The sequence below is a fragment of the Helicoverpa armigera genome, chromosome 13 (assembly GCF_030705265.1).
Source record: "Helicoverpa armigera isolate CAAS_96S chromosome 13, ASM3070526v1, whole genome shotgun sequence".
Classification (NCBI taxonomy): Eukaryota; Metazoa; Arthropoda; class Insecta; order Lepidoptera; family Noctuidae; genus Helicoverpa; species Helicoverpa armigera.
The window spans coordinates 8317807-8343290 of record NC_087132.1 but is presented as its reverse complement, the minus strand read 5'-3'; the positions used below and the strand labels follow the sequence as shown (position 1 = coordinate 8343290).

At 37.3% G+C, this 25484-nt stretch overlaps 1 protein-coding gene across 1 annotated transcript in view; it reads right to left on the bottom strand.

Moving 5' to 3' along the window:
• Positions 1 to 2770: 2770 nt before the first annotated feature.
• The window catches only part of LOC110370703 (headcase protein), a 57294-nt gene continuing 34580 nt past the window's right edge, over positions 2771 to 25484 (bottom strand). The window contains exons 3-5 of the mRNA XM_021326612.3: positions 6992 to 7180; positions 5552 to 5740; positions 2771 to 5426 (exon numbers count right to left, since the gene is read on the bottom strand). Coding sequence (XP_021182287.1) covers positions 5256 to 5426; positions 5552 to 5740; positions 6992 to 7180 — 549 coding nt within the window. The 3' untranslated portion in view covers positions 2771 to 5255. The remainder of the gene's footprint in view (positions 5427 to 5551; positions 5741 to 6991; positions 7181 to 25484) is intronic.

Here is a 25484-nt window from a genome sequence, read left to right as displayed (position 1 = left end):
CTACATTAGTGTAGAAAACATCGAGTATCAAAATATAATTAACATGTTTTTGATTTGCATCTTTTTCACTAACCAATAACAGCCGTATACTAGAATCAGCCATGCGTTTTGGAAAATTTTGAGCTTATGGACGCCGGGTATCATTGGATGCTGAATGTCACATTGATAACCTGCCTCGGACCTGGGTCTGCCTTCAGTTTTACCTTACGCGAGATAAAAGCGACATCCTATAAAAATATCAATGAAATGCTGCACGGCCCTTCTCATAAAGTTCTGTTGAATTTATTGCAAAGAGATTTTACTGTTTAAGTCATAATTCTTTGTGTTTAGTAGCAACAAATGCTCTGGTAGCATTTATTATTGGAATTATAGAGACATAAACATGCCATCTCTAGATTTGCGATTTAATTGTGATTTTATTCGGTCGGTACAACAGAACGTTATGCATTGGACACGCGACGTCTACCGTTAAACATTTAATGTCAAAAGCGGCAGTGACGAAGGCAGGCATAACACCGAGTGCGTTTAATATACGTTACATATCACGGGAAAATTTCTAATTTAATTTCACATACTTGGGCGCGAGTGCACCACCTATGACCAGAATGTACACCATTCATAATAACAATACTCGCTTGGCACGAGATTACCATTACCGATAATCATTACAATGAAGAGAACAAGACAATGACTAAACTTAATTATAAGTGTGACCACAGACATTCATCCACATTCATACCAATTATTATTAATGAAAGAAAACCCTACGACTATAAATAAGAACTACAGTGGAAATAAGATTTGATTAAACCTATATTCAAAAGCGAGACGTATTATGCCGACGATGTAGTCCTACTTATTGAGTGCTAGAGGTACAATGTACGATTTCTAATAAGTATAGCATTCGATAAAATACGTGTCATAAAGTAATGAAGATCAAAATAATATAATATAATTATAAATATAATAAAATAATATTTATAATAAGTAACAATTTTGCTCCTAAATTTTAACGAACATAAAACAAAATTCCTTTATATTATAAAAACCAATAAAACTGTTAATATTACATAATTCTGTCAAACAAAAACAATTGCGGTTATATTAGGATTACAGCAACTATTTCATAAAGATTACCTAAGATGAGGGTTACTTTTAATAGGTATGTATTTGATTTACTTTATAAAATTTGCAAAAGTAACAAATTGTTTCTTTGTACTTTTAAGCAATTCACTAAATTACACCACATTAAAATTCAACATGAAGAAATTCGAATGTCGGTTTCTAAATAAATTGTCATTAATTACAAAATTTAACAAATATGTGCAAATAAACTAAGAAAGTTGGCAACGTTTGTGTTAATTACATTTATTATTAAAACTGAACAAGTAACTAAGTGTCTAAAATATGAATAATCAAACACATATTCAGATTATGTATCGTTTGTGTACGAAAGTTAGGAAAGACCGAACTATTGTCCAGATGAACGTACATCTGTGTACTATTCAATTATCTATACAACCTTTGAAGTGTCAATAAAATCTTCAAAATAATAAACATACTCTAAAAGAGCTCAATTTGTAGGGGAGCTATAAATGAAGATATACTCATATAATTTCAAATAAAACGGGACAAATACTGTAAAATGTTCAACTGCTCCACGATATGAGGTCCGACAGAGCTGAATCCCAGGATATTATTTTTCAGTGGCTACGATAAACATTTACTCTGGATTGTATATTTTCGCAGTCGAGTACACAACTTTGTCACTGTGTGTACTGCGACTCATAACTGTAAATATTCTCTAAACACAATTTCTGGAACCTCTCTGCTTGACACTATAATTTACTATTTTTTTTTGTATCTAAAGAGGTAATGTTTGTCAAAGATTCATCAATATTGAAATATCTATAAAATATGAAACAAACAGCCTTATTATTGATTCAGAGAACTTTGATATAAACGTCTTATTGGAATTTGTTTTCAATATGGCGTTTGAAAATACTTTGTTTTTGTACCGGATAGAGGGGGGAGTCAATGACTTGATACTTTCGATGAGTCACCGTAAACGTAGTACCTACTATGATTATACATCTACATAGATGGCTCTGTATTTGACTATTAAACAATATGATTTTATAATTTGTGTCGACTATGCGAGCTCGCGGCACGAACGCACTACACTTACTTTTGTACATGGCCACCATCAGATGATCTGGTTCATTTTTAATATTTTTCTAAATATACCAACAACAGCTCGTCTTAATCTTTTTTTTTTTTTCAAATACTTTATTGGATACATACATTTATTTAAATGTATATTTAAACTTTTAAATATAATTCTATATTCGAACGAGCAAACTTCGATAAAATTAAAATTGATTAACATATGTTGTGTGTTCGTGCCGCGGCCGGAACGCTTTAAAATAAGTAGGGATCTTTGATATTATTGAAATTATGTACTATCGATTTACTGCTAAACTAGAAATATGCAATAATATCTCATTAAATACTTTTTGTTAAGCATCTGCGTGTAGTAGAATAAACGGCATATTTACAAATATTACGCCATGCTATGATAAATGTCTTGTCTCAGATATATTTTAAATCTTAGAATAACTTTTAAGCAGAGGATACTAATATAAAAATATGTAAGAGGTATTACAACCACACAAGGCGACCGGCGACTATAGTCCGACGGATGTGCGCAAGCGACGATCAACATTGCATCGTTAAATATTTTATGAAAGCTCAAATTTTTATGAAAGTAATGTCTGCGTTAATTACTAATAATTGAATAATTTAAAGCGTAAAAGCAACTGCCAAACTGTATTAGCGAGTTCATTTTATTATGAGAGGTTGATTCTACTAAATTTCCTTAAACGGGAGCTCAATATATTTTAGCTATCTTTGAAACTTTTCCAGTCTTAAAAAAACTACTGTATAAATGCTAGACAGTGATTATAAATTAAAAAAATGGAAATCTAAAGCTTTCAATAAATACTTAACAAGCGTGCCCGTGCTGTTCAATTTTGAGTCTTAAGGTGTGGACATAGAAGCCAGTCTGCCGTCCACTCAAACCGTGCCGTGATGACGATGACGTAATGAGGTGCAGTGATGCGGATGATGGCGTGATGTGTTATGAAGGTGAGCCTATAACTACACAACAGCACTAACTAGTCGTAGTCAGTCCAAAAAAAAAACAAATACAGTACCTAGTTAGTTTTGATTTTGTGGTCTGAGTTGGAAATATCGACATTATAGAGCAGCATTATTTATTTAGTACGTTATTTTTTTGGCATGTTTTTTTAAAGAATGTTTTATCAAAATATTTTTGTTGATCTATTGTTTAAAAAATATATCAAAAACTACCAACAGTCAGACCAAAGAATTTAGACAGAACTAGGCAATGTATCGATTAGATTAGTAAAATGTAAATGGCAGTATCGATTTAAGAAGGATAATGCGAAAAATTTTTACCTATAAAAAGTGTCAAGTCTTCATTAGAATTATTGCCTAACTTTGCGGACATCCGCTCATTTTATCACTTTATCTGTATACTCCCCTATCGCCTAACTATCCGCACCACTTTTTAGTTGTTATTATATTTCATTAATCGCTAAACACGCACTATTACTAAGAATTATCACTTGTAATCACTTTGCGAGTAATAAGTATCAAATGTATAAAAACCTTACCTAAAACATTAACATTAAACAGTTACTGAGTAAGTCCGTTCATCACTTAAACGCTTAGTAAATGTCGAAGCGCTATTCACTTACAAATAAATAGACATTCATGATAATAAGAAAAACCCTTAAACCTAAACTATTCAGATAGCCAAACGTATAGACGATAGTATTAAAAAAAAAACTTTTATTCTTTGTTAAGAATTAAACTTCTCTCAATGATTAACGGTATTCACTTTTTTTTTAATTTTATTCCAAAGGAGTATTTCACCTTCTTTCAACTGATATGGCACTATTCCAAAAAGTTTATATTTGAATATTTTTTTTTTTAATTCTTCATGCAGTCCGTTAATCACTGAGATATAAATATTTAGAAACCTATGTAAAACAACAATTCGACATTACATAAGCCTACAATAAATGTAAGTCATAGATATAGACAGGCTAATCATATTATTGGTGACACAGCAATTAGGTACTTACATTTAAAATCCTCTACCATTACTGTTTAAATAAGGTATGTATGTGAAAATACAATAAGTAAATGAAACTGATATTAAAGACGATAACCTAACATGGCATCTTCAGTAGAAGTAGACTTCCCTTACACTAGCAAAGTGCCATTTGGTGGGAGGAAATAAAAGTTCACAATAAACCTACGAAAATATTGTATAACACTTAAGTTAGGTTTAAAATTTTGCTAAAATAAAACATAACTAATAAACTAAATTGAACTAAACAACACTCCACGCGAACGCCCCTATCAGATAGGGTCATCAGTATCACTGAAATACAAGGTAATCAATAATTTAAAACTCACGCCTTTTACTTCTTCAAATGGAAATATACTTCCCAATTTAAGATTGATCCGAAACAAAAAATGCAATTTCTGGCATCACTAAACCGCTAATTATTATTTTCGTTAAAAATCAACTCCTAATCAACAAAGTGCAAAATAAAATTAAAATAAAATCAATAGTACAATCTAAACTGACACATAAAATTATTATCAATAATACCAACTTAATTTAACAGAAATTATGTCTAGCGTCATCGGACGCAGTTAAAGTTCAAGAAACAAACATCGCAACACAGAAAAGTCTATCGGCGCGTCAGATTCAGCACAGCACAGGATTAAGCAATCTGGTTCAAGTAGTCGATGAAGTCGTTGGAGAACAGCTGCAGCGAGGGCTCGGCCAGCGGCGTGCGGCGCGGGATGCCGCAGCCGCCGCCCAGCCGCTCCATGGGCCGCTCCACCGTGCGCTCCACGGGCTTGGGGCGCAGCGTGGCCAAATAGCGCTCGGCCAGCGATTCGCCCAGGCTCATGGCCAGCGTTTCGGGGCTGACTCCTAGCAGGGACAACGACTCGGTGAGGCTCGCGAGGGTAGGCGCAAGGTACTTGGTAGCGGGTTCTTCAGCGGGCGGGTCTTGTGAGCGGGAGGCCATGCTGGTGTTGATGACGGGACGCAGCGCGGGCGGGGAGGCGCGGCGCGGAGGCGACGGCGCCAGGCCCCACGTGTCGGAAGCAGGGGGGGTGCCAGGAGAGCCTCCTGGCACCGCCGACTGTTATGGCCACTGCTGGAACAGCGGGAAGGCCCTCTTTGTGAAGCAGTAGCTGAGCGGCTTGACGAAGTGGGTGTCGAGCACGCGGCAGTGCGGGCACGTCACTGGGTGCGAGTAGTCGGAATAGTTTAGCCGCTGCTGTGGGTGGAGCAGGGCTTTGAAGCAGTTGTTGCACTGTAGACAAAAGAAATACATATAGCTTTAGTACATAATCTTAACAAAAAATGCAAATTTCTTAAAAAGCTTCCAATGTACGACGCCTTTTTTCTACGTCTTTATTAAGTGACTCTCAGTCTCACCTTCAATCTTTCAGCGCAGCACGGCGTAGCCATGAAGATATCATAAGAGTACATGGTGCCGAGCACCAGCGAGGAGCCGTCCCACTTCTGTCCGCAGAACCGGCAGCGGATGGTGCGCTCAGGGTCGCACCGCTCCAGGCAGCCCATGCACACGCACGTCAGGTATTGCGTGCGACCTTCCACTTTCACCTGTACGACAATAGAGGTATTTAGTATACACATCACCTTGGTCCTGCAAAGGACTAACCTTCTAAGAGTATGTACAACAGCGTTAATAAATTAAAAGTTGTGATTAAATGTCTGGGTAATGAGGGGTGAAAATATTTGCAGCAACCAAATCACTAATCTGGCCTCAAGATGCCACTTAATTTTTTTTTTAGTCTCATAAGAAAACTTTTGCAGCATGTGAAACAAGAAAGTTACAAAACTTTTTCTTTTTTAGTTCTTAGGTAACATCAGCTGGGCTGAGTCCGGGATTTGGGCCTGTGCCCGGACCTTCGTCACGGTGAACTGAATACCGATACCAACGAACTATGATCAAGGAAATGTCAGTCAGTCAGTCATCTGTCAGTGCTGAGAAACGTGCATAGCAGTACTTTCTAGAACCTTCCTATTTACCTAATGATAACAGGTGAACTCATGGTGTGAGGTGAAATGCTTTATCATTTGTTTTCATATTCGCGTTAAGAATACGTAAGCTAGTTATCAAATACATTAATGAGCGAATTATGTAACTTTCTTTGATTAAACAAAAACATGTATCAAGCATGTGAGAATTAAAAAAATAAAAATAATTTTGTACATTCTTGTATAAGTCAATCACATGAACTGAGTTGGAATGGATATCCCGAGGTAAATCAACCAATCTGACAGGCATTGGATGGTTTAATATTTACGAGGTCTTCTGTCAGGCTTTATCATACACTACAGTTCAAATATGGACCTAAAATGTTAAAGTTTAAAGCTTTAATATGAATTGTGTAGAAACACACGACTATCGGGGGCTCCATGCTAATTCTGAGGGCAAACAAAAGCGAGAGGCGACTCGTCTCTAATCCGACGAACAAACAACTTCACAAGACCTGTATGACTACGTTTGTCTCGTAAACAAACTGCAACATCTTATTTAAGTTTTCGTACTTAAAACGGCTGGCTTATTGCTGTTTTTATTACGTGTCAGCAATTTAAAATTTGAATGTGAGAAGTTTTGGCGTCGGATTCAGTATGGAGTTAATATTATGCAGAAATGAGTTGCCTTAGGGCTGTATTTAGATTTTCTGTTGGACGAGATAGGTGAAAACGGTGGAGCTAAAAATTGCCTTGGACTCTTCGTGCAAATTCTCACAAAACTGCAATGCTCAGGACCTTTAGGAGAAATGGTCCTTCGGTCTTCTTGTCATTGATATATGTAAGAAATAATTTATAAATGTAAGTACATACCTCAACAGCGCCGCTATTATGTTGGCGCGGGCTCAAGAAGAAGGTCCCATCGACCAGTGGATACCGGTCGAAGACATGCAGGGTCTCCTTGCAGAGCGCGCAAGTCACCCTGGGCTTGTGCTGTCCAGCCAGCGTCGACAGGATGAATAGCCGCGTGTCGTCGTTGCCATGGTTACCCTCGTCCTCAATCTATAACAAAAGAAGCGACATGGTAAGAAATAATTTGGATAAACCAACATCGAGTGAACATCTCGAGTTTGCCGAATCTGCAAAATCCGCCTCAGAAATTGAAATCATGACAAGAAGCTTTTCTTGTAAGCATAATAATGCCCTCAAAGTGATAATACAGCTAATAACAGTAATTTTCTACCAAAAACAATAGAGAAGCACGCCCCTATTCGCAAAGGGCGCAGACGTTATTGTAAATCCACGCCCGCAATTTCAATATTTCATATCCCCAAATTTACATATTACGATTAATGCATCTACCCACGACACTTACCGCAGCAACTCTCCCTTCGTAATAACACAAGTAAATGACTGCATAAAGTTGAATAATGAAAGGCTGAAAGGCAATTACGCTGAATTCGGAGTCGAAGTCAAACAAAGGCTCACGAGCCACGGAGATCGATTGTGAAGCACAATTCGTTCACGTACGAGCAATTTGTGAGAGCGAATAATAATGAAAGTTTAACGAGTTACTGTTGCAGCGTAGGCACAGCGGCACGCCCTAATTAAACATAATATTATGAGCTGTCAAAGCGTAATACGTCCAAACCCATTTTCTAGCCATCGACGTATTGATTAACCAAGCATTGTTCCTCCTTTGGGGGCATGATCATGTCTGGCAAGTCGGCCAAACTCATTTACAACTGAAATTAATATTATCGGCCAGTTAATTGTCTACACGCTGACTACACATGAAACAGAATGCGAGATGCATAAGTAAGGAACTCTTCTTACATTCCAGTATGCATTTATTGATGCTAGGCATTCCTATCTATTATTAGAGTGACGTCGTGACACCAGGAACACATAAACGTACCCGGCGAGAGCGTTGACCTACGCAAACAAACTCAGTATGATTTGCAGTATAGTGCAGTGCAGTTTGCCAAGAGACGAGCGGGCGGGGGCGGGCCATCCGGCATAGCAAACACCGCCGCGATATCTTGCTACCCAACTCCAACACGAGCGCCGTCTATTCCGGTCGTGTCGAACATTTTGTTATTTAACCGATGATCATAACATTCGCCACCGAATGTTAATGCTCCTCTCCATTTGTAAATTGCAATCGTCAGACTGGTGTTGTCGTTTGAACGTGATAAATAACTGGCCGCGAGTGCCGCCTGTGCGGGACTCGCGTGATTGATTCAACCGAGCAGCTGCTCACACGACACGTAGCTACTTTATGATTGATAACATTGAATCGCGAGACCACTTTGTTGGGTGAGAGAAACGCGACGCTGCACCCACTGGCTAATGAAACGTCTATGAATTACCGTGTTAATTAAAACGGCGCTAGACTCAACGCCTTAGGACTAATGAGTGACAATTAAATTGTTAAGTGTCGCGCACACGACAGTTTAGTGAGGTTGCAGGTCCCGGCCGTCGAACCCGCGGTGAGTGCTGCAAACTTGCACAATTTACTTTTGTTCTGCAAGATTGATGAGCACTCCGACGCAGACTATTTATTTACTCAATCCGATCACGCTTTGTCTCGCAATCGTCGCCTTTTATAGTTGTCTACGATGACTCGGCGAGGCACTAAACCGGCACATAAAACTTTCAGCCGAGTTTAGTAAAGTGCATGTCCTTTACGTAGGTAAAACCAGATATAGGAATAGAGCAGAAAGCGATTTGGTCTAGCATGGAGTCAGTTAACAAGAGCGCCCGAGCCATTCGACTGGCGTAGACGATCGTAGCTTCCTCTAATTACGTCTACTGAATTTACATAGTGCGGGGAAACTTGGCAGCCAGTAAACTTTGCGGTTTCAATGGTGTCGAAACGTTCCGATCCCAACCGCCGTATCCTCGAAACGACTTCCGTAACAGAACAGTTTTAAAATAAAATTAAACTTTAACAAAGAATTATGCATTACCGGAATAACGCACAAAGATGTGATTCGTTGTCGCACAAATTTAATCGTGGTTCTGTTCGTTTGTTTCGATGTTCAAACAACAAGAGCGAGAAGAGCTCGTTTCGACGAGGAGACGAGAGCTATGGAGAGTGCTCGAAGCGTCGTTAGTACTTCACGTCCCGCAGAACGAATGTACACACATTAAAACTTTCCGAATTGAAGGTGACGCAATAATTAAAGAGCCGCACGGGGTGCCACCCTACACGCAGAGCTTTTACTGCGCCCGGGAAATGGAAAACAACAGTATCAGATCAACATTACTTAAATTACAGTCCCCTGTACTATAACGAATAATTCAACAGAACAATTTTAACTGTAGCCATCAAATATCAACAAAAGCTTTCCATATTTGCTGAAAAGTAAAATAAAAGTAGTAAGCAAAGTGGATTCGCTTTTCATTTGTATTTTCTCTTAATAAACAGTTGTAAAGGTATTCACGCTACACTGTCAACATCGTTTCCCATTGTTCTTAGTATCTATGTACTGAGTAAAACGTTCGCAAACGAGCTTTTTATTATAAAACAGCAGACATAGCCGACCTTAGGTTGAATAACGACGATAAATCTGGATTGTACCCAGGGGTGGCTTATTTTTAATTAGCCAAATGAAACTTTTCCTATTATATTTCGCCGTCGTCGGCAGTGAACACTTAAATATAGTAAAGATAAAAATTAAATACAATGTGAAGCGAGAGAGTGCTGAAAGGCTGAGGAAAAATGTGAAACCTCGCCGCAATCCAACTAGCCGCAACAAGATATCCAATACTATGGATCTGATAGCAGCAAAATTATTTAATTGAATTTTTAAACGGATCGATTGCTGACTAAGCATTGTAGATGGCGATTACGATGTCGAATGAAGAAGCTATTCAGACGTTAAAATATTTGGAGTGATGGTAAAAGGGGGAAGCAATTTTTCAGCAGTGCCATCTCAAACAATAAGTCTGGGAGCGGATGGCGGATGGTATTTGTGGTGCTCGATACATTTATCGTGACGGCTGCGTTGCGTTCGCCTCGTGTTTGCCATTGTCTGAGAGCTTCACGTTAATACTTTGCTCTTTGTATCAGCGTATTCTATAGTAATGCAATTGCAGGATTTTGCACAACTTTCTTGAACATTCGTGCTCTCTCAAGCATGTTTAGGTTGAAGTTTTGTTTAGAATATAAACACTCAAATCACTAACAAGGTGTATTTATGTTGGAGTTAGTACAGAAAGTTTTATCTCGCAAGATAAATGAGAATAACACAGTGAATGCTATCTGAATCACAGTTACCTAGCCCGGAGCACAGGGCAACGCAGATTACCAACTTTCTAAAGGAAATTATGGTTTTATTCCATCACGCTGGTTATTTTCAAGCGTAACTTGTCTGCTCATCAGTATTCGACTGTCAAAGGACGCAGCGGTTTATGTAAATCTTGAGCATTTATTACGCTTGCAACTCTGTAAACGTCGATACTCGAGGCGAGCGGGGAATTCATGAAGCGAACAATTTGTTAATCTTCGCAAAGAGAAATACCTCAAAGAGGAACGTGAGGACCGGTATTGAAGGCATCTCGTGTACGGATATTTGTGAAATGTTGTCTACACGTGCGTATTAAGTGTGAATATTTTGCAAAAATTCAAATGTCTTGCGAGACATTTTCTCGCGTGAATTAGTCGCGTCCCGACATTCCACATTACGCGGTGATGCTCGCGATGTGAATGTCGAGATATTGTCGACTGACAAAAGGCATCTTAATTCGACGCTAACTGGCGTCGAGAAAACTGACGTGCAGTCCATATATCTTAAGAGATCTTAAAATTGAACTATGCAACAAAGTCGTTATTATTTTATTGCTCCGTCTCCGGGGGATATGAAGTGTCTGAAGAACCGAGTCTCAAGTTAAGTAAAATTTAGATTCAAATGGGTGTTAAAAATGTTCGAACGAACCGAGTGGGTGTTCGGGGTGTTTTGATGCGATTTTGATGAGGTTCCCGTCGAATGCTGCCCGAGACTGAACGGTGACATTTTTATTAAAATGTTGTCTGACAATAAAACGATGTTCGATGAACGAGATGTCGTAAATTCTTTGGAGGTAATTGATTGCGTCCCTGTCCGAATTCACCGGCTTGTTTGAATGCTGCAATTGGAGTGAAAAAAACTGATATTGCTAAAAGAATGGGAACGTAGTGAATGTTGCGTTGTTGTGTTGAGCCGCAGACGAGACGTTTCGTTCTCGCTACATGGAAAACTACTTATCCTAACTTGGTTTTATCGTTAGCAGGATTGTTATGTCAGTACTGGCCATTCAGAGAACGCGTCATTAGTGCCACGTAGATAGTGTGCCCTTGGTTTTATACTCGGCTATTTAATATATAAAATAACATGTTTGCTGTTGTCATTCGCGACCTCTTTTTCCATTGTATAGCTGTTATTAGAGTCCGAGATATGTGCACCTAATTGCCGCCTAATGCACGAAATTTAAGGCCGTCCATAATTCTTGCATCCTATAGGTATAATATTTGTTTGGAGGCTAAGCTATACGTTAATTAACGATCTGTTATTTCATTTAATATTGCTGTACCTACAGCAAAAAAAAAAATAACTAGCCGTGCGAAAGTACCTCATCTGTCATGCATTCACCAAAATCGTTTGAATACAAACATGAAAAAAATACGTTTTCAATTTCCACCAGTACTGGTACGGTTCTATCCATCATATTAGTTATTTCGAGTAGCGCCAAACTCATTCACTTAGCAAACATCAGTTGAGCGTTTGCTCTGTTAGTTTGTTCGTACATACGCCTACATAAGCATGCAATGTTCATGAATAGTCCATGAATATGCATTTATCTATGTGAAATGAATTAAAAACTAAAATAAAGCCGTCATGTGGTGCATCAAAAATGATTTTTTTTTTGTAACCGAAAATATTTTATTTTACAGGGTGTATACAAAATAATTAGAGGTTCTATTCGAATGACACCCTAACCAAAAGATTATTCCGTCTCTTCGAATTCCGAATTCTCATTCAGTATTGGAGAGCTATCAATCCTCCATAAGGATATCGTCAGCTGCCAAATATTGACTATCGATAAAACAACAAACATCAACAACAAATCGATTAAGTAAAATCGATAATCGCAATCGTTTCGCCATAAGGTAATATTTATTCTGAGACTAGTTATGAGTGCTGTCGCGATAGTTCTCAACGTGGTGAGCCACGTGCGCTCGCGCACCCAGCTGAGTCAATACATGTGTATGTAGAAATGTCTGTCTGTCTATCTGATATGTCTAGTGGGATCTACACTTATCTTGAAATGGACACAACAGTCTTTGTTGATACTATTTTTTTATACAGTAAAATGTATTTGTGGAACCGTCAAAGGGAACTAGGTAAGTACTGCTGTCTGTCTCGCCCAGTATATAAAATATTCAAGAGACATATTTGTTTATTAACCCATTAAACAATTAATTGAGCTATTAAATACTAAGATAATTGTCTAATTTTATCTGTGCAGATGTACGACCGATCTGTGGTATGAATCGTAAGTACAACTAGTAAACATCTTTATTATTTCCAACTGCAATCGTATTACCCGTAAATTGTATTTTTACGACTTGTTTTAGGGTCTGAGTCATGTTTTGACGGTCGTACGAGCAATCAGACGAAGAAAAATAGACCAATGTTGTGTAACTTTAAACATTTGCAAAAATTTTATTCATTCGACAAAATTGTAGCTCAGCAAAACATATTTAATTATATTATAAAAACATATTTTATATCCCACGTTTACGATGAAATATTATGAGGAATGACAGCTAAAAGTATCCAAAGTTATTACTTTACATATCAAAAATCATAACAGACATTAAAATCATCTGGATAAACGCTTGTGGAACAATTTTCATGCTAATGTTTAGAAAAAGGATCTTAGTTCGAGATTTTGGTAAGTGTCCAAGGGAATAAAGAGATTTATATGATGCATTTATTAGTTTTCGCTAGCTCCGTTTTGCGCTGACTGCGTCGTTTAAACTTGATTTTATGTGCACTAGAAATACTGCAGTCATTTAGTACCCATACAAACAAGTAGTGCTTCAAAAGGCTAAATATACATAGACGTAATTATGTCTTTGTAAATCGTTTTGTGTTCAAATAGACAGAAAAGATTTATTTTGCAGTTCTATTTTTACTTAATTGTATTAAGATATGCAGTGAAGCGCAGTTTTAGAATGATATTATCTGTGTAGGATTAATTATCATCAATTGTGGAATATTCATGGTAATTTTTACGAGAAAAGCCTCAAAGGAACGGCGACTCTCAAAGGGATGCAAAGCGTTTAGCTGCAATAACATGCAGGATACAAACGCGTCAATAGCTTAGATACTCACAAGTTCATAGCAATGTTGGGACCACACGAGAACAATAGTACCTGATTAATACTTTAATTTTACAGAAATGCGTATGGAGTTCATCTTTTCTTCAGGAATATATGGAGCAAAGGCTGAGTCATCAGCATTTCGTTTTGTGATAACAGGTAAAATGTATGCAACTTTTTATCTTTGTGATTATTCGGAATTTCGATAGGTCTCTATTCGGAATATGGTTTCCAGATTTTTATTTTTTAAGTATTAAATCAGCTTACAAGTTTCAAATGTTTACTGTCACTTTCAGTCATGATGTGTATTTGCATTCTTAAGCGAATGTGTATTCCAAGTAATACCATATTCCTAGAACAGCGACAAGTGACAAGTAAACGGCCTCAAAATATTTGTATCACCCATTACATGAACCCTGCTATAAATAATAAGCACGTAACTAAACTTGTAAATAATTCGCATTGATTGTCAGAAGCTGTTGTTTATAGCAACATAAATCCATCTAGATAAGTATTCCTATTTGTTGTATGAATAAATAGTCGTAAATAGACACGGCATTCCTATAGGCTGGCTCTAGCGCCACTGAATGGGGCTTTGGCTAACGGTTTTTCAGACCAGGCTCTTAAATTTTTTACGTTATTTTTGTAAAATATTATTGGTTAGTGTTGTGCATTGCATTATTTTCAAGCAGAAACTGAACTCTGTGCGCTTAAACAACATGGGTATTGACATCCAAATATGACGATTGGTTTTCGGAAGTAAACTTCTCTATGGGCCATAGCTGTGGGACTGTTCAATAATAAACTATCTACTATACAAATGCAGTAAATTCAAACCGCAGTTTTACTTTATAATTAGATACATAATTAATGTAGTAGATATTGATTCGCATGACAAGTGGAAAGCCTGCCTCAACATACTTCGAAAGACATAATGATGACGCACAATACATGTTATGCAGTCCCTAGGTATAAATTTTACTTGCCTAGTTTATAAGGAAAATGTTTTGATTTTCACCAGGTAACGTTTCAAAATAGACTGTTTCTTTCAGGACCTTTAATGGCTACGCTTAAGCCATAGATCTTACTTTTAGATGTCACAAAACCTATTTAATGGTCATGTTTTTGAAAATCGAAGTTAAGTAACTGGTTTTAATGAAGTAAACAATGAACAAAGCAGTCTGAAAGTGACACAGTCTAACTAACGTCTACTCTATTATTATCACAAGAATCAAGTGAAACTTGCTATGGCTAGGCTTGATAAGCTAACAACAAAGGATTTGTTAATGCAAACAACAGAGATAATTTGCAGACTTAAACCCTTTAAATGCTTAAGGAAGGCGAAGGTCAAAACAATATAGGGTCGTTAATAGTCGCAATTAGTAAGAAACAAGTCATTTCTTTTTGCCTTATCTTCGTCACCTATTTAATTGCACTCATAATGTCGCTTCACATTTTCTGAATATTCTAGAAAATAAAGGACTCTCTTATAAGCATAATCCAGGCTTACTGATCATAAGCCGTAGAAACTTATTCTGTCTTATCTCTCTGTGCAGTAGACATTCCGTTATCAGCTAAGAAATCAGTCTGCAAAACCAGATACGACAAGCACTGCATATTGTTCTATGACAAACGACGATCGCAACTTGCATACTTCTTGAGACCGATATATTTATATAGGTACTATGTACGCACGAACAAAAACAAACTACGATTACACTATCAAGTGTATGATACGAGTATAACCAGCCATTTGGCTTGCACTGATAACCCTGCACTTAGCGCTATGTCACCTCGGAGCACGTTATCTGTTTTGCAAAGTTGCCAACAACAGCCTTGTACCTTATCTCAAAACGAGAATAAGAGTGACAATTATATAGATAAAGTGAAAATTAATAAATAACTCAACCAAATTACCGTTCTGCTGATATGAAACTGAGAAAGCTGTAAATATGATATGTTAGTGTCGCGTACACGGTTCGCTTGATATAATAATTTGTATCGTCTACAAGTTTCCGATTGATGTTGAGTACTTGGGTCCTATAGTAAATATTGACATTGGTATTTAAACAGGAAAATGCGTATTTAACTTTATCATTCAAAATAAACAGTATTATCATTATTTCAACTCGAATAATGAATTTACTTGCGTTATTTTCCGATTTGTTAAGTGGTGTGATTATGATAGGCAATTAAATAATTATTTATAGATGGTAAGTTTACTATAATCGCTTTATCTTTATGGTAATTGAGATAAATATATCTGATGACATTAGTCATTCCCATGACTGCGTCATGGTAACTTATTATGGAATTTATGATAACCTTAGATTGAATTAAATTACCTACATATCGATTATAATTGTATTCAAAGCTGCTATCCTTGTATTTTTATTGAATACATGATGCCATTCATAAAATATTTTAATGTGACCTACTGTCTTGTTATTTGGTATCATCGTTAATGACATATGGTGGGTGGTATAATTTAATTAGAACTTTACCAATTTCAAACTAAAGACAACATATAAATTATCTCAACAAAAAATTTACATTGGCCTACATTCTTCGCTTCAAAAAGCTTCAAAAATCATCTCCGATACTTTCCAGAAAAAAAAAGAAAAAAAAAACAGCAAAATAAAAACTCATGACAAACAAACATCAGGCCTTACGCCTATCTAACTTTACTCGTATGTTAAAGTCGAAGTAGATTGAAAGAAAGAAAGAACAAACATTCATACAACTCATTCAACTGCCGTCATATCACGCATCGTATGAACTATATTCATCCATTTATAGCATTAGTAGAACCGTCAGCGCCAACCTTTATCGACTCGATAAAACAGCCACATGATAAATTAAATTTCTCCGCCGTGAGATTGATAAACAAGAAAATTATTGGTTCCATTTTATTATAAGCTGTTTATAAACAGGGTAGGTACTTACATTTAATACTTTACATCCTTTGCTGGTTTATTGAGACCCTATCTTTATTTCAGTTGTTAGGAAGCTAGACTATCCCAGAGTATCGTCGGGATATGGAAAGTAAAACTCCCGGAATGCGAGTGAAACCGTGGATTACAACCATTATTTTATAATAGCATAGGAACACATAATAATAATATTCGGTTTAGTTGTCTCAAGAAGGCTTCAGCGTGTTGGTTTCGGCCCCACGTTCGCCTCCCGAAATTCCGGGACTCTATAGTCTAGTACATACAAAATAATAGTTTTTTTCTCCTTTCACTATTTTCAATTTTAGTGCAATATTTAAATAGTCTCTTGTCCCTTCTTGAAACAAAGCTTAATAATATTACTATCCAACTCACGCATTCAAAAAATTAATATCATACAAATATTACAGAACAATTGCGTTTAAGTTTAATTATGTACGTTACGGTAATTGCTATTAATTCAATAAAAACAATAATTAACCGGAACAAATGTGGCGTGCTCGTTAATAAAGTAATAATTGCATTTGTTTGTATGAAGAAAAACTGATGGAAATGTTTTTATAATTTTATATAGTTATGTAAGGGGTTTTGTTAGTGAGGATTGTCTTATTAAGTCATCATAATAAAATTCTATGGCTATAGGTACCTACACAACTTAGAAATATTGTGTCTCTTAATTCTTTTAAACGATAAAGATAGGTAGCTCATATTTTGCAATTTTAAGTGTAATGTTTGGATGCACTGCGATAGCACTCTGTAAAAACATAGTTGTTTTTATTATAAAAATAAAACAGTGTCTTTATTATTTCTCTATAAATACACACATACCAGGAAAATGTAATCTGATAGTTACAAAGTAATAAAAGTTTAATAGTTGCCTTCAATATTAACACTAAAGTCTTTTAATAAATATATTAACGATTCCCTTTATATTGTGTAATTAACTTCCATTAAGTACAAGCTGGTATTGTTTATAATAATTATGTAATAATAGTAGTGATTTAGTACAATAATAACATTATTATTGTTATTCAAATCAATAATAATGCACTTGTGTTTGTTCGGCCATTAATTTTGATTTTATGTTCGCATAAATTCACGCCAGTTATACTGGTATCCTGGAGAAACTGATATCAGAAGAGAACAGACACTCAAAAATGACCTTTTTATAGGTACAGTTTAAAACTGAATTACATACCTAGATAGGTACCTGAAATCAGTTAACGCGCTATGGTTCAGCGGTTTTTTACCATGAATGCGAAACGTGACAGACGGTTCCATTCGAAATTAAAAATACATATCAGAAAGGATAAACTCTTACGTATTAAATAAACATTAGCTATTTATAACAAACTTACTATCACATAAAATATAAATAAAACTGTCCTTATCTCTCATAGTTACAGTTACCTACTTAGAAAAATTCTAGAAACCCTTTTTAGCTGCGATAAAAATAAAACAGTCTTGTCAAGCGTTTGAAATAGGCTTTTTATCGCGAGTTATTGAATGCACACAAATGCACTTATGTAAACAGAAGTAAAGGCACGCACATAGAGGCAGATAAGCGTTCGTCCGGCTGTGTGCTTACGATAGCCTATAATCATATTAAAAAAATTAAATGTTTATAAATAAAGGTGTCAAGATAAACTTTATCGAAATCCTAAAAAAAATGTTCATTATTTAAGTATGTTTTGATATTTACGCTATGTGTATTTATTTACATACACAGAGATAGCTAACTTTAGATAATTAATTCTCGCCATTTTGTTAATTCATTCCTAAAGATTTTTTTTTCTTGTATAAAAGCGGTTAATAATCACAAATCTATTTTAAAAAAACCGGCCAAGTGCGAGTCGGACTCGTGCACGAAGGGTTCCGTAAATTACAGTTAAATCAATCTATCTCAAAAACTATAAGAGATACTTTGATCAAACCAAAAATCGTTGAAAGAGTTAATTAGCATGCATCACCTCTATTTTTTTTAGAATTTTATACCCCGTAGTTATAAAAATAGAGGGGGGGGGACATACTTTTTACGACTTTGAGAGCTGATATCTCAAAAACCGTTCACTTTAAGAAAAATGTTTTTTAAAAAACTTTATATCATTTTAAAAGACCTTTCCATTGATACCCACACGGGTATGTACATCGAAAAAAAATTTCATCCCTCAGTTACATGTATGGGGGCCCCACCCCAATTCTTTTTTTTACTATTTAGTGTCATATTTTTGTAGCGGTTCATACAACACATATTCCCATCAAATTTCATCACTGTAGTACTTATAGTTTCCGAGTAAATCGGCTGTGACAGACGGACAGACGGACAGACGGACAGACGGACATGACGAAACTATAAGGGTTCCGTTTTTGCCATTTTGGCTACGGAACCCTAAAAACGTCATTCGAATTTCAAATCCGCTCAGTCGCGTATTTGCAAAGCTCGCTCTAATCGATGCGTGTAACATACTCTTTGCATCGATAAGCCGCGTCCCACTATCGCGGTCGCAGAGTATAACGGCCGCGCCAAGGCGAACGTATACCAACAATAAACATGTCCGACCCTTACATAGCATACTGAATGTTGTACTACGCTAGCCAACTACAAATTGTCTACATTGTTACGGCGAAACCATTGAGGATTGAGTGATGGCAACTGCGATTTTGTGTTACGCTTCTTCTATTGGACGCGAATACAACATGGCGGAATGCAGTTTTAAGGTGATCTACCACCACCGTACGGAATTTATTCATGAGATTGCTAACTCGAAATGCAATATTGCAACATTTTATGCACCTCTAAGTAAAAAGCCAAACACATTACACCAACAACATAATGATTAAGAAATTAAGCAATTACCGCTTAATTTTAAGAATATTTACCGTCATTTACAAACCCGCCGACCAAAATGTCGCATATTGTCTTATTTGGCACGCCTCTTTTGCAATTTAAGCTTTAATTAGCACCCTTATTTGGTCAACTACACGGTCCAATTTCGTTTAAATGTGTAACATTAAGACTAAAACGAGCATGCGGACCCATTTAAAGGTCCGACACCTCAATCCGACTATTCAAACGAGTTGCACTTAGCATACATGCATCCGGCGACCTTAATAGCTAAATAATATAATTCAGTACTACAAGACTAGTTAATACAAGGCTATGATACATAGACAAGTTGTCTATCGGTCATTGTACCGCGGTCCTTATGTAACTGTTGAAGTACTCGTCAAAAAGTGTATTACATGTTATCAAAGCATCAATGGCTATTCATTTGAGTATTAGTGTCGAGCTTATCATTTACTATAACATTTTAAAGGTGGAACAATCGTGAACAATGATATCAGTCGTTGCCCACGCGCTGATAGTTTAATCTATCTTGCTTCCACGCACGTCTTTGGTGCATTGTTGCACTTCCTACGTTATTATATTTAAAAGCAATGAATTCGGGTTAGGATTTACAAGAATTATAAATCACATATTTTTTGTTGTATTATAGCTTAGCAGAAAGACATAAATGGAAAAGGATCGCGTCCCGTCTCTTAGCAAAGATTCCACATATTTCTTCATTAACAACATTGGCGCCAAACATATCTGCGTTGTATACTTAGCAACTAATTAACCGCATAACTGTGTGTATCTGCCAACAAAAACGTTTTTGTAAATATTGTATCAGTAAAAACGTATGTTGTTTGATACGTCGTATTGTAAATATTTGATAGCATCTACCCTTTATTTCCTAAAGGGATATTACACATATTTTACGGCAAAGGTATATTTAGTGCCTATATACATGTAAAGGACAAAAAAAAACCATTTTAAGCATGCATTGCTTTGCAGGATATCTTAATTTTCAAATGTGTGTTCTTAAATTAATCTTTAAAAACAACAAAAAAATATTACAAGCTTAATAATTAAAAGCCAAAACGATGGTATTTATAGGAATTCTAGTCACATTTATCCTCAAGTAGTTAGCCTTCGAATTAGAGAGAATATTAGCATTCCGTTCCCATAATGAATCCATTATTACATTGATATGCAAATACATGCAACAAATTGTGCTCCTAAAGGATTTAGGATATAGTTTAATCGAGTTATCGTCGTATAAGCTTGAATAGTAATAATGACATGTACCTAGTTCTTTATTTTTTTCCGGTAGCTTCTATCCCCGGATTTGTAAGTGTTGTCTGAACAACAAAAAAGCATCAAAAGTATCATTTGTTAAAGAAAGATATCTGGAGTTGATCCAGTTCACCGAAGGCTTGATATTGTTAATTTTTAAAAGAGGTAACATACAAACTTATAATATGTTTTATTAAATGCAAGATACACTGTGGTTTAACCTTCAAATGAAACCGTGAATCACGTACGTAAATGGAATATGAATAGATTCACACTCCTACGCAAGTTTTTTTTGTTATTATAAACAAACAATGCTTTTATCGTACACAATGCAATAAAAAATATATTAACTTGCAATAACAAGTGGAAGGTCACACGTTGTTTATCATATAATATTTCACGATGCGACCGCATTTGGCATCCACCAACACAGTGCCACTAATAATATTACAATTATTATAAACGCAGAAATTGTCAGATGACTAACTCATATAAACAGAGACTTCATTCATAACATTGACGTTACTTCAAATTAATGATCAGTGCCTATTACACACAGTATAAATTACTAAACTAGAGACCGTGGAAAGTTCTGTAGATCATAGTTATCGTGGGTACGCGTATTACTCCAGTCTGTAACAAATCAATTGGAAATAACTTTATTATACAGTGAAAAGGAAATAGAGAAATGTTGAACTGGGCGTATCGGTTGCAATAAAACTATAAAGCTGTCATTAACTTTAGAATTGGATTCGCAGTTATTAATTCATGCTATTAATATAATATAGGTGCGGTGGAGAGGCGAAGCGTGTACCGGGATGATGTATATCACAGTTTACGGCGATGCTCGACGCTCTTAATCCCAAGTATTAACCGGAGGCACCGACCCGCCACGATTTATCGTCCGCAGCCACGACTAGGCGGGGCCAACTAACAACTAACACTGTTGTACCTCGCAACTTGATACCTCGTTTTGTATTTTTCTACCACTCATGATGTATTACTGTAATACTTTGTAAGAAACCAGTCACGTTCTTGAATTTATGTGACGCGAACACATGAATTATCCTCTGCTTGTAAATGTCGACATGCAACACCCCACACATCAATACACAGCTAATCCTCCAATAGTCAGCCAATACAATGTTACTGAGGAAGATATAAGAATAGAAGCAGTTTTTAAGTTAACCCAGTTTAAAGTTTCGCCAGAGGGTGCTGGCATAGTCTTTCACGAGAGCTCTCGCAGTGTTTAAGCAGTCGATTCCCGTTTTATCCGCAGCCGGCAACTCCTCGGGGATGGTGAAGGATTTACAGACGAACAAAAAAGCTCGGAACTAAAAGTAGAGACTACGAAAGAAAGGCTAAGATTTCCGCCGAACGATTTCAACGCAGATAACATCCTCTCATACACTATTTATTTTGTCTTACAAACTCTCGAATGGAGCGAGTGGTTCAAAGGATTTACAAGTAATGTAGAGTGCTTTACAAATTACAAGCGTTGCACTCGGTGGCAGAAATACAAATCATTGATCGATACGATAGTGTGCAGGGCAGAATTAAATAATGGATGAGGTCTATGACCTATAAGTAATTCATAGAATGAGCGAGTGAACGTGAGGTGCGGTGCTCGGCCCGATATGGCAGGTGCGTTATGTAAGCGGCCTGCACCGCAGGCGCACGCTAGTGATACCAAATGCCACTGCGCTATTCCTATGCTGGCCGGCTAGCGGCGAGCTCGTGCCAAGGCCCCGCAACAATTGAAAGTAGATGTCCAATACTTAACCTTTCGAAACAATATTGGAGTAATAGAAACAAAATAATCGATCCAAAACAAACACAAGATTAAAGGTCGAACCGTTAAAGGGCGAAATTGCGCCACATTCATAACAGGTGCCGTCTGAACTGAACGAAACTTAGAAGCCAGACAAATTTATAATGATATAGCCCATTACCTCTCGCAAAGTCATAACGATAACCATAGATATAGTCGTTACCGTAGTATGCCCGAAGGACTTAAAAGCGGACAATTTAAAACATAAATTAGATAGTGCAGTGTCTAAATACGGGAGAACACCGGGAGGCAGCCGACTACCGGGTGGTTAGGGACGATGAATAACGAAGCGACAAGGATGGTGTATCGGGAGTGGTCGCGGAATGGAGCGAGACAAATGATCGGCCGCGGGTGCAGCAGCCAGAAGCAGTGCACACAGACATCGATCGATTAGTGGCCGAGCCGCCCGCCCGCCGCCACAGCCAATCTATCGACCTTTATGTTCACTTTTAAATTTGTGAACTGCCAAAATGTATCGATCATAATTGCTAATCAAATAAGTATTAATTATTCTGCCGCCGCTCTTGTTTCCGTCCCAAATGTGTTTGGTTTGTAAATACTGGCTGGCTGTGGGTGGAATTTACTGAAAGCTAAATACAATGCAACATTTGTTATGCTTACGCACTGCACTGTAAATAATAACAATAATGTAAGTCTTCTACAAAGAATAAAAATTCTGTACGTTTCGCTGGAAATAAAAAAGCAAAAAATAACAAAGTTCATGCAAATCTATTACTAATATAATCTAAACTTAGGTACAAAGCTATCGAGGTTCAGCTCACGTCGTCGGCGACCGGTGATCACTTATTTAACTTGGAGGTGCCGTGATTCCATAGAATCGCACCGGAGCAGACACCACGCGCATTTTTATTTATGAAATTTTCTAGTGGAACAGCTGCGGTAATGGAATAATTTCGATGAAACTGATCGGTATTCAGAAAAAACATCTCGGTGTGTCTACAACTTTCCCCCATCCGATCGGCTTTACAGACCGTCCCACAGATTAGAGCTAGATTGAATTTGAAATTACCGCTCCCTTAGAACAAATTGGAGGAACTAGAATGAAAGCTATGAACTCTTTCATTGAAGCATCCTTCGTTTAATTTTCTAAATTCATCCTCCTTTCAACAGCGAGATCAGCTAGTTTTAGTTCGTCATTTTTGGGAAAGCTCTTAGATAGATATAAAAGAAATTGGCTGTGACTTACAGGATTCAGTGATTTGTAACGGTCCATTGAATATGAGGAACAATGGTGTCTGATTCTTTGCTAAAAAGCTAACATTCCTACAGACACTTAAGTTAAATTGTCTACATAAAAACTGCTATCAGTGAAAACGGCTGTTCACGATAGTCATGGTGTAGAAACTAGGAAAAAAACTCGCAATTAGCTTGTTATCAGAAAAGAAAGTTTAATGTCGCTGTCAACGACTGACTAAGTGTTGCTTAGCAAGGCACCTTGTTGCAGGAAGCGAAGGCAAGTGGAACTTGTCGCCTGTCGCCCAGGAAATGCCTCAACATATTATGTGAGTGATAAGACTACATCCGAGCATAGCACGCTAGGCTATACCTGACAGTCTGACACATTCTGATGTATTTGAAACGATAAAGCTGTTTAGATACATTGTAATGGAAAACTACGACTTACGTGACAAAATACCTACCGATAACGCCAAAGGTACCTTTTAATCTTATCCAGCCAATTGTGAACAAACATGGCCGTGCATTTAATAAAGTCACAATAAAACATGCACTGTTTATTTTTCCTCCTCTGCAGAGACGCAAACAATATGAAATATTTTATTTGAGCGAGAGCAAACTTCGCAAAACTTTACTGTCGACCAAGTTCGAGGATCTGTTTTGCGTAAGAATAACTACAGGATCGCTGAGCCGTCGCCGAGAACAAAGCTCCAGCTAACTCAACAATGTGTTTAGTTTCCAGATTAGAGCAATCCCGACCAACACCTAAACACGGATTTTAGATAACATTCAAACTCCGACCGCACTGAATATAAATGAGATTTTAGAACGCCACAGCGCCCGTCTTAGGGCACTCGTGCATAATTACTAGACATGACAAACGTTCAACTACATCTGAACGCCAATGAATAACTTTAATGGACAACTCAATATAGTAAACGAAGAATTTCTATCAAGGGACCTTTGTTTTTTTGTTTACTGAGAAAAGATGAAAATCTATATCGGAAAAGGTCGGCTGGGCGGAAAGCGGGAGGCAAGACGGGCTTGCGTGAGGAGGGCCCGGGGTCCCGGCACGCACCCTCACTTCCCAGCTGTTTGCGTCTATTACAATTTCAATGTCAAGTCCGATCAATACAGCCGGGGATGTAAAATTCGGCTGGTCTCGGCGCGTTCCGGGCGCTACGAGCGTCGCTAGCCGCGAGCTTACTAACCTACCGTAATACGGGGTGCGTGCTCTCTGCACGATCAATAGGCGCCAAGTAAGGCTCGGCCCGTTTTATAAATAGTCTTGAACTTCACCTCGGCCGCGCCGTCGAGATTCGTGGGCGAAAGTGTGGAAATATCTTTCGTTACGTCACGAGGGCGGCCCTGTTTTGTATACCTACCTCTAGATCAAAAATTGCACTCTTCCCTTGTCTGAAATGAATAATCTCAATACCGGTGCTGATAAGCCGCTGCAGCTGTAACACAATGCCGGGCATCTCATTATGCAGATGAGATGCACAATCCCCGACGGAGAAAGTTTGAATATCTCAATATAACGTGACAATCGGCAACTGATGTGAATATTTTACTAAGTTTCCATGTAAATCGCCCTTCGCCGAGTACCTACTGGCGTCGATGGCGCGAGGAAACCGCTGGAAAAATGTCAGAGGGAGCTCGAATTGGAAAAACAACTGCGGTGAATTTCTCTACCTAGACTGTAAAGGCACTCGAAAAGCCAATATCGCCGAGCTTTATACCTCATCAGCATGCATACAGACACTACTGAAACCTCAATATTAGGGATTGTAAATTGAAATCTGGCAAAAAAACGGTGCGCTCGAAAAATAAAGGTATTAATTAGAGGGATACAAAACCGATGAGATGAAGTGAAATCAAGCTGGAGGACTATA